Here is a 17,565-nt window from a genome sequence, read left to right as displayed (position 1 = left end):
TCTGCCCCACCCCCACCCACAACAGACTATCCAAAGAACTGTCCAATAGCTACCAGTGAGTGCCACGAAACAGCACCTGTCAGGGAACTGCCATCGGAGCCAGAGGGAGAGGGAGGGCTCCAGAGGGATTCCGGAGAGTGTCCTGGGAGGGAGAGAAGCAGCCCATCTTCTGGGGAAGGAAATCAGCGTAGCACCAGTGGAGAAGGGGGGCAGATGGGGGAATCGGCGAGGGGGCTCCATGACTCCTCGCCAGAGACTAGTGGGGAGAGCACGGGTCCTCCGCTGCCCACACCCTCCCTGCGCAGAAGGCTTCCGCGCAGGGAGAGTAGGCGGCAACTAGGCGTGAAAGAGCTTCTTTGCTGGAAGAAGTTCTAGAAACGCCCACTGACGGATTCTGCCAGCAATTGAGACAGCCACGGGTGAGTGGCTGTCCGGACAGAAAGGGTTCACCCAGGTAACCCAGCCAGGTGTGGCGCCGATTTACGCACGAGCAACCCCTAGAACCATTACAGCACCCTCTAGAACAAATCACTGAGGGCACAAGGAGAAGGGGACGACAGAGGACCAGATGGCTGGACAGTGTTCTCGATGCTACCAGCATGAGTTTGACCAAACCGCAGGAGGCAGTGGAAGACAGGCGTGCTCTGGTCCAGGGGGTCATGAAGAGTCAGACACGACTAAACGACTAAACAACAACAACAACAGAACAAAGCACACAGGCACTGCAGCTGCCGACCAGCCGTGGCCTCTGCTCTACAAGTAGGAATTCCCACTGGGAAAAGGGGAAAGTCAGAACCAGCCATGAAAACCATTCTTGGTCCATTGAAACTAGTCTTTTAAGTTTCAGTCTAGGCTCTTGATCTACCAACCCAGCTGTACGCTTGTGAAACATGCACCACTTATAAACACCATCTCCAACTCCTTGAAAGATTCCAGCAATGGTGTCTCCAAAAAATGTGACACACCACTTGGGAAGGCAGGTGAACTAATACCAGTGTCCTGGAAGAAGCAAAGATCACCAGTGCTAAAGCAATGATTCTTCAACACCAACTTCGTTGGACTGGTCATGTGGTTCGGATGCCTGACTATTGTCTTCCAAAGCAACGACTCTATTCCAAACTTAAAAATGGAAGGTGTAATGCTGGTGGCCAACAAAAGAGGTTTAAAGTCTGTCTCAAGGCAAATCTTAAAAAATGGAGTATAAATGCCGACAATTGGGAAACACTGGCCTGTGAGAGCTCCAGTTGGAGAACAGCCTTGACCAAAGGGGTCATGGGCTTTGAAGACACTCGAACTCAGGACGCAAGGGAGAAACGTGCTAATAATAATAATAATAATATTTATTTATTTATTTATACCCCGCCCTCCCCAGCCAAGGCCAGGCTCAGGGCGGCTTACAAGCAATAATAAAAACAAGATGAATGATTACAACTTAAAAACAAAAATAAAATACAACATTAAAATAATGGAACATTAAAATATTAAGATGCAGCCTCATCGCAGGAGGAGAAGGAAAGGAAAAAAAAAAAGAGAGAGGGAGGGAATCAAATGGGCTCCAAGCCAAAGGCCAGGCGGAACAACTCTGTCTTACAGGCCCTGCGGAAAGAAATCAGATCCTGCAGGTCCCTGGTCTCATGAGGCAGAGAGTTCCACCAGGCCGGAGCCAGAGTTGAAAAGGCCCTGCCTCTGGTTGAAGCCAATCTAACTTCCTTAGGGCCCGGGACCACTAGGGTGTTATTATTTATGGACCTTGAGGCTCTCCGTGGGGCATACCGGGAGAGGCGGTCCCGTAGGTACGAGGGTCCTAGGCCGTGAAGGGCTTTAAAGGTCAAAAGCAGCACCTTAAATCTGACCCTGTACTCCACCGGGAGCCAGTGCAGCTTGAAAAGCCCTGGGTGAATATGCTTCCATGGCAGAGACCCTGTGAGGAGCCTCGCTGCAGCATTCTGTACCCGCTGGAGTTTCTGGGACAGCTTCAAGGGCAGCCCCGCATAGAGCGAATTACAATAGTCAAGCCTGGAGATGACCGTCGCATGGATCACTGTGGCCAAGTCAGGGCGGGAAAGGTAAGGGACCAACTGCTTGATGCGGCGAAGGGGGGGAAATGTCGCCTAAGAGGAAGGCTCGCTTGGCAAACCCTCATCGTGATCAACTCCTGCCCGGAAAGCTCTGTCCCCACCGTGGAAGGAGGGCGGGATCCAGAAGTGGCCTCCACGGTCACTTACTGTGTTAAAACCGTGTTCATGGAAGACAATCTTACTCGGCTACGCGGGATCGTCAACGAAGAAGAAGAAGAGGCGGCGCTGGAGGAGGCGGCCCGTCGGTCTCGGGCTCCACCTGACCGGCGCTGGGCCGGCGGCGGGCGGAGCGAGAGGGCGGCGGGCGAGGAGCGGCCATGGCGGCGCACCTGAACTCGGGCCGGGTCAACCTGATGGCGCTGCGGGAGGCCGGCCGCAAGGAGCTGCGCGAGTTCCTCGACAAGTGCGCCGGATCCAAGGTCGGCCGGGATCGCAGGGAGGGAGGGAGGGGAGGCCGCGCGCCGCCGGGCCTTTCCCGCCTGGCTCTTCCCCTTCCTCTCCCCCCCCCGGCCGCCCGGCCTGCTCCTCCTCCGCCTCCCCGGGAGTCCGCTGCCAGGCGCGGGGCCTCGGCCTGCTTTGGGAGCCTCACCAAAGGCCCCTTTGCGAAGGAAGGAGGACAAACGAAGCGCGCGCCGGCGGAAAAGAAAGCCTACAGGCTGAGCGGAGGAGCCGGGCTTGGGCGGCGTGCAATGGCTCCCTCGGAGGCTTCTGCCGGGCTGGGCTTGGGGCTCTGCTCCCTTGGGGACCTCTCGGGAGCGAGGCTGCTGCGGCCTCTGGGCTTGTGAATCCCACATTGGGCCTCTCCCTCCCTCGCACCCCCCGGCCCAGGCCTTGAAGCTGTCTCCACCTTCGCGAGAAGTTAGATCAAAAAACAAAAGGCTTCTCAATTAAAAAGAAATATTCCGAGCACACACCGTTTTGCACTTTAAATTCACTTAAATTGTCACTAAAATGGGCTTTATTTCTGTTGCCCTAATGCTGAAAACATTTATGAAAAAATTAAGAATGCTGTTTTAAAGCCCCCCCCCCCTAAAACCACTACATCTGGGGTCTAAAAATACCACTGTACGTAAATTCTAATGAGCCTAGTTAGCTTTATTTCTTAAAAAACATGCACAGAATTCGGCTGTAAAATGGTGCATACATACAGACATGCACTAGCCTTCTCACAGGGCCTTAAGACCTCAGTGAAGCTTACTCTACTAAGGTTATAGATTCAGGTAGGTTGCCATGTTGGTCTGACGCAGTAGAAATATATAAAAATAATAATAAAATTGTCCAATAGCACCTTAGAGACCAACTAAGTTTGTTCTTGGTATGAGCATTTGTGTGCTTGCACACTTCTTCAGATACACTGAAACAGAAGTCACCAGACCTTTATATATATAGTGAGAGGGTGGGGAGGGGGATTACTCAGAAGGGGGGTGGGAGATGGGTCATTGCCTGATAGGTAAACCTGTTGACGACTGTTAATGACTGCAATTGGTCTTACAGGAAAAAGCAAGGGGTGAGATGACCAAGAATAGCTTTATACAGTGGTACCTCTGGTTACAGACGCTTCAGGTTACAGACTCCGCTAACCCAGAAATAGTACCTCGGGTTAAGAACTTTGCTTCAGGATGAGAACAGAAATCATTTTCCGGCGGTGCAGCAGCAGCAGGAGGCCCCATTAGCTAAAGTGGTGCTTCAGGTTAAGAACAGTTTCAGGTTAAGAACGGACCTCCAGAACAAATTAAGTACTTAACCCGAGGTACCACTGTAATGTGCTTTGTGTAGCTATTTTAGTATTATTATTATTATTATTATTATTAAAAAATTATTGCACCCTGTACCTGTAGATCTCAGGGTGCTTCACAACATAAAGCTACAATATAAAAAACACAAAATACATATTAAAAATAAGAACAAAGACAACCCAATAATTCCTCTTCCACAACACACTTAAAAGGGCATTTTAACTAACAGGATGTCAGTTAGTCAAAGGCCTGGTTAAAGACGAACATTTTTGCCTGGTGCCTAAAGGTGTATCATGAAGGCACTAGCTGAACCTCCCTGGGAAGAGCATGATCTTTCAGATGTACTTTCAGAATCCACTGCTTAATGTTTTCATACATGCCCACGCAGTGATGATGGGGTTTGCACATAACACTAAGCCAAACCATGACTTGGCACAACCAAACCTGCAGGTTTCCAGGGAGAAGATGGCAGCTACTTTGCTCTTCCATCCTCTGGTCTTACAGTTGCTTCAGTGCTGTGAGCTAAGCCATGATTTGGCTTAGCACTTTGTCTGAACCTGAGCCTATAGTTTATTTTGACAAACCATAAGCTATAGCAAAGGTTTGTTCTCGGGCAATGGTAAAAAAGCAAACAAAACCCCAATCACCTGAAAATTGCTGTCTGTCTTAAATGATTTTTCTGTCTGTTTAGCAATTCGAATGCACTGGGCTAGATATTATATATGGAATTCAAAATTGTATTACCTTTTGTTTCTTATTGTATTACACTGTATTAAAAATACAATTAAGATCAATGTGAATATTGATGTGAAAAACATAATTAAAGATCAAAATGGATATTTAAATGTGATGGGTGTCATGGACCTTCTGAATGAACTGTGGATCACAGTTTGGCAGCTCCTGTTCTGTAGCTTACCTTCAAGGGAGAAATAAAGCAGGAGCCTAGGTTCAGAGGTGTAGATGAACGGCAGTCTAGAAATACAAATAATGAAGTTTCTCTGCATAGAATTGTCAGAGACTTTCCCTCTACCCCACTCACTTCTGTATATTGGATGTAGCTTGAAATGTCAGCTGATTCTTTGCTTTCCTCTTCATAGGCCATTGTGTGGGATGAGTATCTTACAGGTCCATTTGGGCTGATTGCACAATATTCACTTCTAAAGGTAGGATTGGGCAAGATTTTTAAAAAATATTAAGTCTGATTTTTGCCATAAATAGTGTGTTTTCCTATTGAGAGTTTTATCCAGTAGGTGTGAAGAAAATGTTTTTGGTGTCCTAGGTGAGTAGTTATTCCACCTAAACACCAAGTTTACAAAACACAAGGATAGATGCTCCCAGTAGTGAGTTGACCATAAATCCATTCTTTTCTCATATATATAAACTTCTAAAGACTAAAATAAGATTGCACATTATTATTACTTTTGTCTCCTTCCAGGAACATGAGGTGGAGAAAATGTTCACTCTCAAACCAGGCCGCCTCCCACCTGCAGATGTCAAGAATATTATTTTCTTTGTCAGACCAAGGCTAGAACTCATGGACATAATTGCTGAAAATGTGCTCAGGTAGAGTAGCTCTCCAGACCTACCTTTTTGCTTTCTGCAGTCTGAGTAGAAACTTCATGGTTACCTTACTTGTTTTCCTTGACTGAAAAGTTACACCTGAACTCAGGTGACATCACTTATGAACTTGGTTCAGAATATTGAAGGCCAATTTCTCACTTTAACTGGTAGTTTCTGTATTTCTTAAGGTATCTCCTTGTCTCCTTTCTAGTGAAGACAGGGTCCGTTGTCCACAGAGGGATTTCCACATCCTATTTGTGCCACGCCGCAGCTTGCTGTGTGAGCAGCGACTGAAGGATCAAGGAGTTCTGGGCTCCTTCATTCACAGAGAGGAGTACAGCCTGGACCTCATTCCATTTGATGGAGACCTATTATCCATGGAGTCTGAAAGCGCCTTCAAAGTCAGTATTGGGTTTCTTTGCATAGGGTAGCACAGTGTGGGGTATATTTCTAAACTGGCTGCTGATAGCCCCCACTTGGTACCCCAATGCTCAGTCATAGGAGTCATTAGTTGGCAGTGGCTTTGGCTTCCTATTGACTTGAGGTCTAGACTGGAACCAGATCTTCTGCATACCCCACCACCTCAGTGCTATAAGGAAAGCAACTATTCTCTGTGTTGTACGTCAAGGTCATGAGCTTCAACTGCAAGGAAACAGATCTAGGTTTCATATTAAGAGGGTCACTTCCTTCTTCCCACGCATTAAGAACTGTTTCAGAGGCCCTTCTCTTGAGTTTTGGTAACCAGGAAGAGAGCTGCCTTCTGAGTGTTGATTATTGGTTGATAGGTGAAAATTTCACCTAGGCCTTCAACTGATTTTAGTGCTGCTCTGTTAAGGTGTGTTAAGTGTTTTTTTGGTCATACTGTTTTTTTATATAAACTGATTTGAAAAAAATGATTTAAAAGTGGGGTATGTATATTTTAATATGACAAATACTATGGAAACCCTCTTCGACATTGACAATTAATTAGCTGGTGGCTGCCTTCTGCTTGGAGGTTTTTAAAAGGAAGCTGGCCAATATATATAGTACAGTATATAGTAATCAATTACAGCTAATTTTACCACCTTGGGGGTGTTACAGTATGTGTCTGAACTCACATGCGTGTCCACCACTCCCATGTATTCATACACACACTGTCAAAGAAGATTTGGATCTTTTGCTAGCAGCATAATGTGTGTCTGTTTATGAACATTTGTTTGCCTCCATTCCTGCCTAAATAAAACTGACACCTGATACTTTTTGTTTGGGGCTGGTGATCCCAAAGACCTGTTAACTGCCCAGTAATTCTTAGAGGCAAACAAATGGCTTTACAGTAAGATTATTGAGAGACATTGACAAAGAAAGCTTGCTTTATTATATGAAATGAAATTGAGAGAATATATAAATGCTGTTTCAGACAGTAAAATTACAATTTAAGCAGGCAGCAACTACTTAGCTTACGCACCTTGTCCCTACCTAGTCTCAGCCTACAGAAGTGAGTGTGACAATTTTGGCAGCAGGACCCACACTGCCAGTAAGGGAGGGGAGAAAGAGTATCCCTGTCCTTAACTGTCCTTAATACGTGTGTGTTCATTTCTTGTGATCACTGAATGAAGGTCTTCTGTGGAGCTAGGAGAGCCAGCAGAATAAATTCCGTTTGACACACACACCCATTAGCACAAGGAAGCACTTTGTCATCTGTGCCAGTTTTCTGATCCTGTTTATTTAAAGTACAGTGTTTATAGGATGCCTTTTTATTTTCAGCTTATCGCTGTAAGCTGAGGATACCACCTGCATCCTAAGTTTCTTACCATGCTTTCTTTGTCTTTTTTTAAAATATAGGAGTGTTACTTAGAAAATGACCAGACCAGCCTCTATCACGCAGCAAAGGGGCTCATGACACTCCAGGCACTTTATGGAACAATCCCACAGATCTTTGGGAAAGGGGAATGCGCAAGGGTAAATATGATCTAGAACGCCTCCCTTGTCTGCCATTTCACTGTGTGAATGCCTCTTTGTATGGACAACAATCGCTTTGGAATTGCTCTACTTTTTTCTTTCTTTTCTTAACCCTGCTTATATATAAAGAGGCATGTGGTCTTTAATGTCTAATGAATCCACACACTCTGTGTTATAGTGAATGGGTGTGTGGGTGTATGAGGTGTATATGAGAGACATGAAGAAGATGAGGCTGCAGATTTTGGTTATTCTGCCCCTGTCCTTGGAGGTTGAGGAGCAGCAGTCAGTCTGGGTCTGTCTCTTGCACAAAGGGGATGACAGAACACCAATCTAGAGATTGCCTCACCACCGCAGGAAGTGAGAAGTGCATATTCAAAGATGTCTGCAATGTTTGATGTGTTACTTGCTGCTTGTAGCCTGAGTCATAATCTTCCAAACGCTTCTTTCTTCAGCACGTGGCAAATATGATGATCAGGATGAAGCGGGAGTTTTCTGGGAGCCAGAATCCAATCTTCCCAGTCTTTGATACCCTCTTGCTGCTTGACCGCAACATAGACTTGATGTCACCTCTGGCCACACAGCTGACCTATGAGGGGCTTATTGATGAGATATACGGAATTCAGAATAGTAAGTTAGCAGCTGTGACCTGGATGTGACAAAATTTCTGAGTAATTGGTTCTCAGATGGAAAAAGACCCTGTCTTAGACCAGTACATACATCTTTATTCTCTCTTCTCATTGTAGTGGACAGTTTCTTCTTACTGGTCACATCCTTTTCTTAGCCAGGGAGTAGGTAAGCAGTTCTGTTCAGAGAAGGGACAACAATCCCCAGTAACAGGTTTTTTCTCAGCTTCCTCACGATATGCCAATTGGTCTTTTGTTGTCATTGTCCCCTTTCTTCTCCCCCAGCCAAGGCAGGCTACTCCTCTTCCTTGTAGGTCTTCTGCTTTTCTTTCTTTCTTTCTTTCTTTCTTTGAGGATTTTTCAGGGTCTCCCCCTCTCGTGCCCTTAAGCAGCATTTTAGAGACACTGGAGATGAGAGAATGACCCCAGTTCTCCTCATCTTGTCTATTGGAGAACCTGTGGCTCTCCAGCTGTTGTTGGACTGCCCCAACCGAGATGGTCCAAAAGCACCTGGAGGGCCACAGGGCCCCCATCCCACCAAGTTTTCTAACAGCAGTTTAGTAACTCTCATTTATTTCACCTGACTTAATGGGAAAGTATTTTGCTCTTTTGTCCAGTGGTATTATCTGGTATGGAAAGTGTTCCACAAGTGGGCAGCAGAGGAGAAGAGGGGAAATAAGATGCTTCTCCTGGATCAGTTTCAGTTGGGAAAAATGAAAACTGGTGCCCCTCAAGAGCCAGCTTGGCACTTGCCAAGTGACAGCTCAGTTTCCTTATTTCCCAGTGTTTATTCCTCTGTGTGTTGGAAAGCCAAGTCAGCTCTGTTTTCTTTGGCTTGTATTTTGGCAGCTTACGTGAAACTCCCTCCAGAAAAGTTTGCCCCCAAGAAGCAGGGGGAGGGTGGCAAGGATCTCCCCACAGAGCCCAAGAAGCTGCAGCTGAATTCTGCTGAGGAGCTTTATGCAGAGATCCGGGACAAGAATTTCAATGCTGTGGGCTCGGTGCTGAGCAAGAGAGCCAAAATAATCTCAGCCGCATTTGAGGTAATCGACCTGTGTTATCTTATCCCCACAGATGAGTCCAGATTCAACTGGCTTGCCCATTCAGCCTCAGAAGTGCTCCATATACACCTTGCAGTTGCAGGATGCTGGTCAAATCAGGAGTCAGATCTGCACTTTTGCTTCAGCACTAGTCTGGATCAAGGCTGTGTGTTCTGTAAAAACAATGAAAATTTGTGCCTATGCAATCCAAACCCCGCACCAAGAAGAAGAACCTGAATCAGCAACATATATGTGTTATGCATATAAGTATATAGATCTACACAATCTATACTTCCACATTTTGTACCCTTCCAGTTTTACTGCTTATGAAGAGAGACAATAAGTTATGGAAGACACTGAAACCCTCCCCATTAGCTTCTGAGAATTCAGAAAGCACACTTTTGAACATGTCATTACAGTCATAAGACATGGAAACTTGCTTGTATATTAATGAAAGCTGAGATTCTTAGGGAACTGAATCCTACCCCAATTCCATACAACCAAGGCATACATGTGGACTTTCCTATGGCATGTTGGAATCAGATGTATCTTCTTGATGTCACATATCTCATGGGATGGTGTAGCCATATAATAATTTGGGCAAGCGGCTTTGTCCTTGCAGTCACAAATGTGTGTGCTTCCATGTTGTGCAGTTTCAGGAAATTCCATCATGCCTGGCCTAGTATGATAGTACATAAAAGCATAGATGCCTTGAGTTCTGAGCTATGTAATCTGGTCACATTTTCTGCATTTCTTTCTGCTCCTTTAGAAGGCCAGACCAGCTGCACTTGCCTATTGAAAGAGGAACCATTTAAAATTGAGTGCTATAATTGGCACTTTTATGTTGGAAGAACAAGAGAGAGTGCAAGGTTGTCAGATATAATAGGTGATAATGAAACAGCAGCTTGTGGGTAGCAAAAGGCTTGTTAATGGCATATTCATTATTATCTTCCTGCCTGGGCTTGCCATTCATATAGTTTACACTTCAACCAAATTCCACTTTTCAATAAATGTGTTTGGATGTGTAGATCTTTCTTGTTGGTCTGATAGAAACTGGAAGTGGAATACATACATCTGGATTGTCCTTATTAATAGATCATTAGACACCTCTGGCAATCTAGTCCTTAGAGTTAAGCTCTGTGCTTTTCATCGTTACTGAGATAACAAGATTTATGTCTCATCAGGAAACATCCTTATGGACTCAGATAATTTCTCACTTCATTATGTTGGACCAATTTCTTTATTTGGATCATTTATAACCTGCTTTTCAATCAGGGTTCTCAAAATCAAAAAGCAAAATTTAGAAACAAAATAAACGTAAAATCAATAAAATGTAAACATCCAAACAAAGGGACAATTTGTAACCATGAGAGTGCATGGTGGTCATTAAAGAAGGCACGTGTGTTCTAGTAATTTGGCAGGGGCGCATCTTGGACTTAAATAGAGGTTTTCTTTCCACTCTGTCATGAGCTCGGTGTGAATTACAATGTCTCCTGCTGGTTTCATATTTGAAGTTCATTAGGTTAGAGAAGAGTTTTACTCTGCTGGGTCACACTCACCCCAGGCAGCTCCTGATTCAGCACAGTTTCTACTGCCCCACAGGCTTTTTTGGTGTTAGAAAAGGAAGAATGTTTTTATGATGTGTAAAACTGCAACATGCATGAAAAAATGCCGGTTAGTTAGAAATGGTTAGATAGGAAATTGCTCATGCTGCCAGAGCTTGCCATTCATTTAGCAGTTTTACACTGCAAAACTGATTATGCAACAAAGAAAGATTATTGGATGGGGAACTGGATATTCTCTCATCAGTAGCGTAACTATTTTTTTCCTTAACTGAAAATAGTGAACATTGTAAAGGAGACACATAAGATTTCCATGTTCTCTTGGGGATTGACTCTAAACTGTTATCTGCTGGGTCTGTTTTCCTAGGAAAGACACCATGCTAAAACTGTTGGAGAGATCAAACAGTTTGTCTCACAGCTGCCGCACATGCAAGCAGCAAGAAGCTCTTTAGCTAACCACACTTCTATTGCGGAACTCATCAAAGATATCACTAGTGAGTTTTTACTTATTTATTTATTCATTCACTGCCTTTCCCCCAGATGGGACTCAAGGTGGCTTGCAGAATATTCCAGCTATAGCTTTAATAAATTCCCTGTGGATAAGCTGCCAGTGGCCAGATATCAGCACTGTTCTTGACTGAAAACTATTTTCAAATGCAGCGTGTTCATTTACTGTTTTTTATTATTTATTTAAGCATCAGAAGACTTCTTTGATAACTTAACAGTGGAACAAGAGTTTATGTCAGGAATAGACACTGATAAGGTAGGTGAAAATGCTCTTAAAATAGTTTTTGCCCCCCCATTGTTATCTAGTATCTCTTGGAATAATGGTGGGTGTCGTTTTTGCTAAATGGAACCTGTTTCTGTTCCACTGAATCTTCTGGAAGCTAAACTTCCTTGGTCCAACATCCTCAACACCAGCTGCAGCTGCCGTCCTTCTGCCCCAGATTGCAACCACTCTTATTGATGAAGAAAAACTGCTCACCAAAAATTGCACCCTGTTTTGTGGCTGGTTTCACTTTGATGCAAATTGTTCTTGACATTGTGATGGAGGAGGTTGCATGTCCACTTTTGCATCCCTACGAATAAGAGCTAAACATTTTGTTTCGCTACCATTTCAAAAGTTGGTGTAGTTTTGTTGGTTTGATTTTTCTGTTTAGGTCAACAACTACATTGAAGACTGTATTGCCCAAAAGCATCCCCTGATCAAGATTTTAAGACTCGTTTGTCTGCAGTCAGTGTGCAACAGCGGACTGAAACAGAAGGTCCTGGATCATTATAAGAGAGAGATTCTCCAGGTTAGCCAAATCAAATATAGATCACTCTTGGGAGAACTTTATGCACAATTGTTTAGTGGGGAAACTCAAGTCATCGGGCCAGCTGCTGGTTAACTCATCTCAGTAATTAAAACCTAATGTCAAGGTTGATGTATTTATATTCTATTGATAGGGTATATTTTGTATTTGCATAGCATTTTTTTAAAGGATAATAATTAAAAAGAGAAACAAACATGGTTAATAGTTTATTGAGATTTTGCAGTCTGCTAGTTCATGCTGCCCTTTTCCTCCCCTGGAGCAAGTGAGAGCAACAAGCCAGGCAACCTTGACTTATCAATATATGAACCATGGTTGTGGTTTTTTACTTTTGTATAAACCATGGTTGCAAAAGCAGGGACAGTGGCTTCATGTTCGTTGTTTATTCAGGAGAAACAAACCACAATTCCGGGTTCAGACATAATGATAACTTAAGGCTTCATGGCTCACACCGAGGAAGGAGCAAAGCAAGAACTTTTTGGGACTGTGTACACTGCTCGATCCTGACATTGCCATTGACCCATGACTTCCTGTTACATGCAGATGAGGGCATTGCATTTTTAAACTGAATGTTACCTCTGCAGGATTGGGTGGCACAGAAGAAAAACTTCTTAAAAATATCAAGAAATGTTGTTTTGGCCCAATCTATAGCTATCTATCTTGGTTCAATCTAGACTTGCTCAGCTCCTGTTTTTACTTTTCACTGTGTTCTTAGCTTTAAATCAAATGGTTTGTTGATTGAAATCTTGGGCTACAGCACTATGTAGACTTACCTTGGAGGAATTCCCTTTGATCACATTGACTCCTACAACATACAGTCGTACCTTGGATCCCGAATGCCCTGGAACTCGGACGTTTTGACTCCCGAATGCCGCAAATCCAGAAGTGATTGTTCTAGTTTGCGAACATTCTTTTGGAACCTGAACATCCGACAGGCTTCTGCAGCCATTCAGAAGCCACAATTTGATTTTCGAACGTTTTGGAAGTCAAACAGACTTCCGAAATGGATTCTGACTTCCAAAGTACTGTACAACTGTACACATGATTATACTGTCAATGAACCCAAGACTGGTAATGCTAAATCAGTCCATGGTTTTGAACAACCTCACTTTGCTTTCTTGCAGATAGACCGTGCATCTCTTAAGCAGGTCAAATGACAATCCATACATATTATATAAAATACAATATGGTATAGTATCATTGACACTCCCCCCAATGCTTTTCAGTACCACCCCCTTCCTCTATTCTCTACTTGCCTCAGTTCCTTTTCTGTGTTTTATTAAATAGTAAGATAGTTAACTTGTAACTAGTTAAATAGTAAGCAGTTAACTTGTAACTGCTGCCACCCTCATGAATTCCACACCCCCCCCCCAAGCATCACACTGAACATAGTGGAATGACAAGTACTTTCAACTGTACAACTGGGATAGCATCTGTAATACTTTTCCCTTTCAGTGTGTGATGTCTTAGTCCTCGCAACTTGTTATTGTTTATACTCTTTCTTTTCTTCTTTTTAATATCTAATTCATTTGTAACTGAAAATCCATAAAATATAAATTTAAAAAGAACATTTTTCTAAAAAAAGAAAATTACAATACCTTCTTCTTCTTTGGCGAGCCCTCGTACACGGTCTTAAAAGTGAGTCCGTAGGTGACTGTGGAGACCAATTCTGGCTCCACACGTCCTTCCATGTGAGGACATAGGTTTCTGGGCAAGAGTTGATCACGGTGAGGGTTCCTTCCTCTTAGCACATTTCTCCCTTTTGTCCTGAGTTTGAGTGTCTTCAAAGCCCATGACATCTTTGGTAAAGTCTGTTATCCAACTGGAGTGCTTTCAGGCCAGTGTTTCCAGTTGTCAGTGTTTATACGGCATTTTTAAAGATTTGCCTTGAGAGAGTCTTTAAACTTATTTTGCTGACCACCAGCATTACGCTTTGAAATAGAGCGGTTGCTTTGGAAAACAATAATCAGGCATCCGAACAACTTTACCAGTCCACCAATACAACCAATACTAAGCAGCACACATAGGAGCCAACTCCTAGAGGCTATGAGGGCTCCCCCCCAAAACAAAATATTTGAAGAGGTGGGCCCTCCAAAGTTGATGGGCACTGCTATTCACATGGTGTGTGTGCACTGTGTCATGTGATTGGTTATGCGGGACAGGACTTACCTGGGCCCCCACAATATTTTATTCAAGTTGGTACCCCTGACAACACATGTTCTTGTTACAGACTTATGGCTATGAACATATACTGACTTTAAATAATCTAGAAAAGGCTGGACTCTTGAAGACCCAGTTAACCAGTAGAAACAACTACCCAACAATTCGGAAAACTCTGCGTCTGTGGATGGATGATGTCAATGAACAGGTAAGTGCTTCATCACACAGTTACAGCATTGCTAAAAAAATTATGAAATGCACTGTGGTGAGAAGCTGCTCTTCATCGATCGCACTTCCTTCCATCCTTCCTGCAGAATCCCAACGACATCTCTTATGTATACAGTGGCTATGCTCCTCTAAGTGTGCGCCTGGCACAATTGCTTGCCCGTCCAGGGTGGCGAAGCATAGAAGAAGTGTTAAAGATGCTTCCAGGACCACACTTTGAAGAGAGGCAGCAATTGCCAACAGGGCTTCAAAAAAAACGTAGGTATCTTTGGACACACAATTTGTGTTGTAATAGTGTGCTTAAAGGCTTGCTAATGACAACTGCAGCTTCACCCGCAGTACAGTGGCTTCTTGTTAACACTGGAGCTCCAGTGCAAACAAAGGCTCCCTTGTTCCTAGAGGGTGCAAGTTTGTATGGACTTTTTAAAAAAATGGCCATGCAATTTCAACCACTCTTCTTGCATGTTGCAGCTCATATGGAGCCCTGGATCAGATGCATGGGTTCAGCCTCCCACAACTCCCACTGATTTCAATGCAGTGTAGGCATTCCCTTGTATCTGAGTGATAAATGTTGCATATTTAGTCGCTGTTGCTTCATTCTGCCTAGGTTAGCTTCCCTCTTCCAAACTGCAGCATAGAAACCTTCCTGTCAAATAAACAATCTAAAACCAAGCTTGGGGAAGTGAGGGCTGGGTAGGTGTTGTGTGGCATAAAAAATAAATTCAAAGTCAGTTTTCCACTCTCTACCTTGTAAACAATCCAGGTCAGCATGGAGAAAACAGAGTCACTCTGGTATTTTTCCTGGGTGGAGTGACGTATGCTGAAATTGCAGCTCTCCGCTTTCTGTCTCAAATGGAAGATGGGGGCACAGAATATGTCATTGCAACAACTAAACTCATCAATGGAACAAGCTGGGTCAAATCTCTAATGGAGAAGTTGGAGCCTCCGCCCTTTTAGAACGAGAATCTGCACAACGATCAAGAGACACCTTAACTTGATAGGTGTAATGATAAGAAGCAGAGAAGAGGTATCCTGGCAGTGCGAATGGAAGCTGGCCTTGCTGCTGGATACAGGGCAGAAAGCGTGGTGTTCTTGCAGACTCTGTCCATAACTTTGCAAGAGGCTGATGCCTCTCTGAAAGAGGGAACGATAAAAGAAATGAAATGCCTTGAAGATGGTTCCTTACATTGCTTTCTGAAAAATAAGCTTGGGAGGAAACTTAAATAATGTGGCCTGTGCTTTGACTGGGCCCTGCAGTGCATCCACTATCATTATTCCCAGGTTATCTATCTATCTGTTTATTGCCGTTTCTAAGCATCTCTTTGGGAATTAACATATTCCACAATTCCATACATCTCTCAGGAAGATTTCCCTGATACTTCACCCCCTCCATCCTTTGTACTGTCACTTTATTTTTTGAGTTCTGCCTCTTAATGCCATTCTTAAACTTTCTCGGCAAGCGATGTTGTATTAACGTTTGTAGAGCTGTACATGGCTATGTCTCCTCTTAGGCCACCATTCTGCAAGTCCTATTGAAAGCATGTTCTAAAACCCTGAATATGTAAGTTTACAAATGGCTTCAGTTCTTTGGTCCCGACCATTTATATGATGCTGTTGGTAACACCTCCATTCTCTCAACCCATGCTTTTCTTTCCACACAACCTGAGACATACAGCAACAAAATCTGATTCCCCCCTCTCCTACAATTCTCTGCAGAAACGAGGGAGTTCTCAGTTTTTCTTGTGTGCTGTAAATGTATCTAGATCTCTGTCAGCTTTTCCTTAAAAACTTACTTAAAAGCTTTACATTAAGTATGTTTGTAACCTATACAGTGAATGTAATGGGTGGGGATTGCAAAAAGATCCAGGATCATTTTGGTGTGCCTCCAGTTTTTACTGGTTCTCTCTGAAGACAGCAGTGGCCAGATTAATGCTGATACCTTTTTGAGGGTGCTGGAGTTCTACATGTGTAAATTCAAGGAGACAATTGTTGATTATAAAGATGCAGTTCCAACGGTTTTCCGTTGTGTGTATATGTTGTATTAGACATACAAATAAGTATTAAATTGTCTTTATTATTCATCGAAATAAGTTCTCAAGACAAAGTCATCTCGGATATTTAAATTTCAGGGCACTGCTGTTGCAGAGTGTTGTGGTCAGACTTGTTTAATCTTGGTAAAGATACACAGAGAGATGGTGGAACGTGTAGGAACTTTTGCACGTCTTGGGTTGTGGAGGGACAATGATGGATCATGACTTTTGTCTCTGACAATTAGGGGATAGTGGAGAAATTTGATTCAGTTTGTATTTAAAGGCAAATCAACGTAATTCACACCTACTGAAACATAACCAACCTTTGAAATTTGCACTTCTCCAGCCCAAGTAATGTGTACCAAAAAAAAAAATGTACTGGTGGAAAATGTGTATCAAATGCATATATTAGTGAAAATAGCATACAAAAACTGCATTAAATTAGGGGACACTGCTTTGCAAAAATGTGTATATTACTCAAAATTGCATACAAAAAAATTATATTAAGAATTTGCACTAAATGCTGACGAAATGTCATAAACACTTTTTAAAAATCCTCAAACTGATTGTGAAATGTAGAAAACTGAAGATGGGAAAAATGAGAACTGAGAAAAGCCACAATTGATGGATTCGCCTTTCTCCTGATAGTTCACCTGAACACCCAGGTGCTTTTCTCAGTCATTGCTCCTGGAGACTTGCTTGCTCTTAACTTTTAAGTTGTGTTGCATGTCAAGTTCTAGCACATTCTCTTGGGTATTCCAGAGGGAGAAGCATTCTCACAAAGCAAATCCAGTGTTGTAGCACTGTTCCATCAACTCAATTTTTGTATGAGCTTAAAAGTTCCCTAAAAGTAATTTTTGTGTGCCCTGAAACTAAATTAATTTTGTTTCTTTTGCTTTCCGTGGAGTCAGGATTGTTGTTTTTGCAGAGTCCCGTACACAGCAGAAGGATGAGCAGTACATGCCACATGCCTAAATTTACTTTATTTACACTTCAATGCTGAGAGTTTACAAGCAGGCATCTTGCCTCTGCGAGAGCAGAGAAGCAACAACTCCTCTCTCCTCGGAAAACAAAGAACACTGAGAGAACTGTGAAAAAAAGGAAACCAGTGTACGTCACATCCAGTCTCCTATTCCCGTGGGAAAACCCAACAGTACGCTGACTGTGGAATGTAAACAATGCCTTGTGACTAGCATTTCGCTGCACAGGGAAGGAAGCAGAAACCAACAAGGATTTCCCAATAAAGAATGGGCAACTATAAACAAGAAAAGTAACTACTAGAATTTATAATTCAAGCAAA

General features: G+C 43.3%; 1 protein-coding gene across 2 annotated transcripts; it reads left to right on the top strand.

Moving 5' to 3' along the window:
- Positions 1–2,176: 2,176 nt before the first annotated feature.
- Positions 2,177–16,322, top strand: VPS33A (VPS33A core subunit of CORVET and HOPS complexes). 2 transcript variants are annotated; one of them, XM_083717307.1, is made up of 13 exons: positions 2,177–2,497; positions 4,912–4,977; positions 5,250–5,377; positions 5,586–5,775; positions 7,196–7,312; positions 7,765–7,939; positions 8,785–8,978; positions 10,905–11,031; positions 11,233–11,300; positions 11,698–11,835; positions 14,081–14,218; positions 14,325–14,493; positions 14,999–16,322. In XM_083717307.1, the coding sequence occupies exons 1-13, from the start codon at positions 2,396–2,398 to the stop codon at positions 15,190–15,192; spliced, it is 1,806 nt and encodes a 601-aa protein (XP_083573433.1). In that variant the 5' UTR covers positions 2,177–2,395; the 3' UTR covers positions 15,193–16,322. The 2 variants fall into 2 exon arrangements, with proteins under 2 accessions (XP_083573433.1, XP_083573434.1); XM_083717308.1 differs by lacking the exon at positions 2,177–2,497 and adding an exon at positions 2,900–3,298.
- Positions 16,323–17,565: the final 1,243 nt, after the last annotated feature.

Source organism: Podarcis gaigeae (assembly GCF_964106915.1).
Source record: "Podarcis gaigeae genome assembly, chromosome: 16".
Lineage (NCBI taxonomy): Eukaryota > Metazoa > Chordata > Lepidosauria > Squamata > Lacertidae > Podarcis > Podarcis gaigeae.
The sequence above is the reverse complement of the archived record's forward strand: the minus strand, read 5'-3'. Positions and strand labels throughout refer to the sequence as shown.

Coding starts and splice junctions, on each gene's coding strand:
- VPS33A (XM_083717307.1), top strand. CDS start 2,396: ATGGCGGCGCACCTGAACTCGGGCCGGGTCAACCTGATGGCGCTGCGG. Junction 11,032..11,232: donor ACTCATCAAAGATATCACTA/GTGAGTTTTTAC, acceptor TATTTATTTAAG/CATCAGAAGACTTCTTTGAT. Junction 14,219..14,324: donor TGGATGATGTCAATGAACAG/GTAAGTGCTTCA, acceptor TCCTTCCTGCAG/AATCCCAACGACATCTCTTA.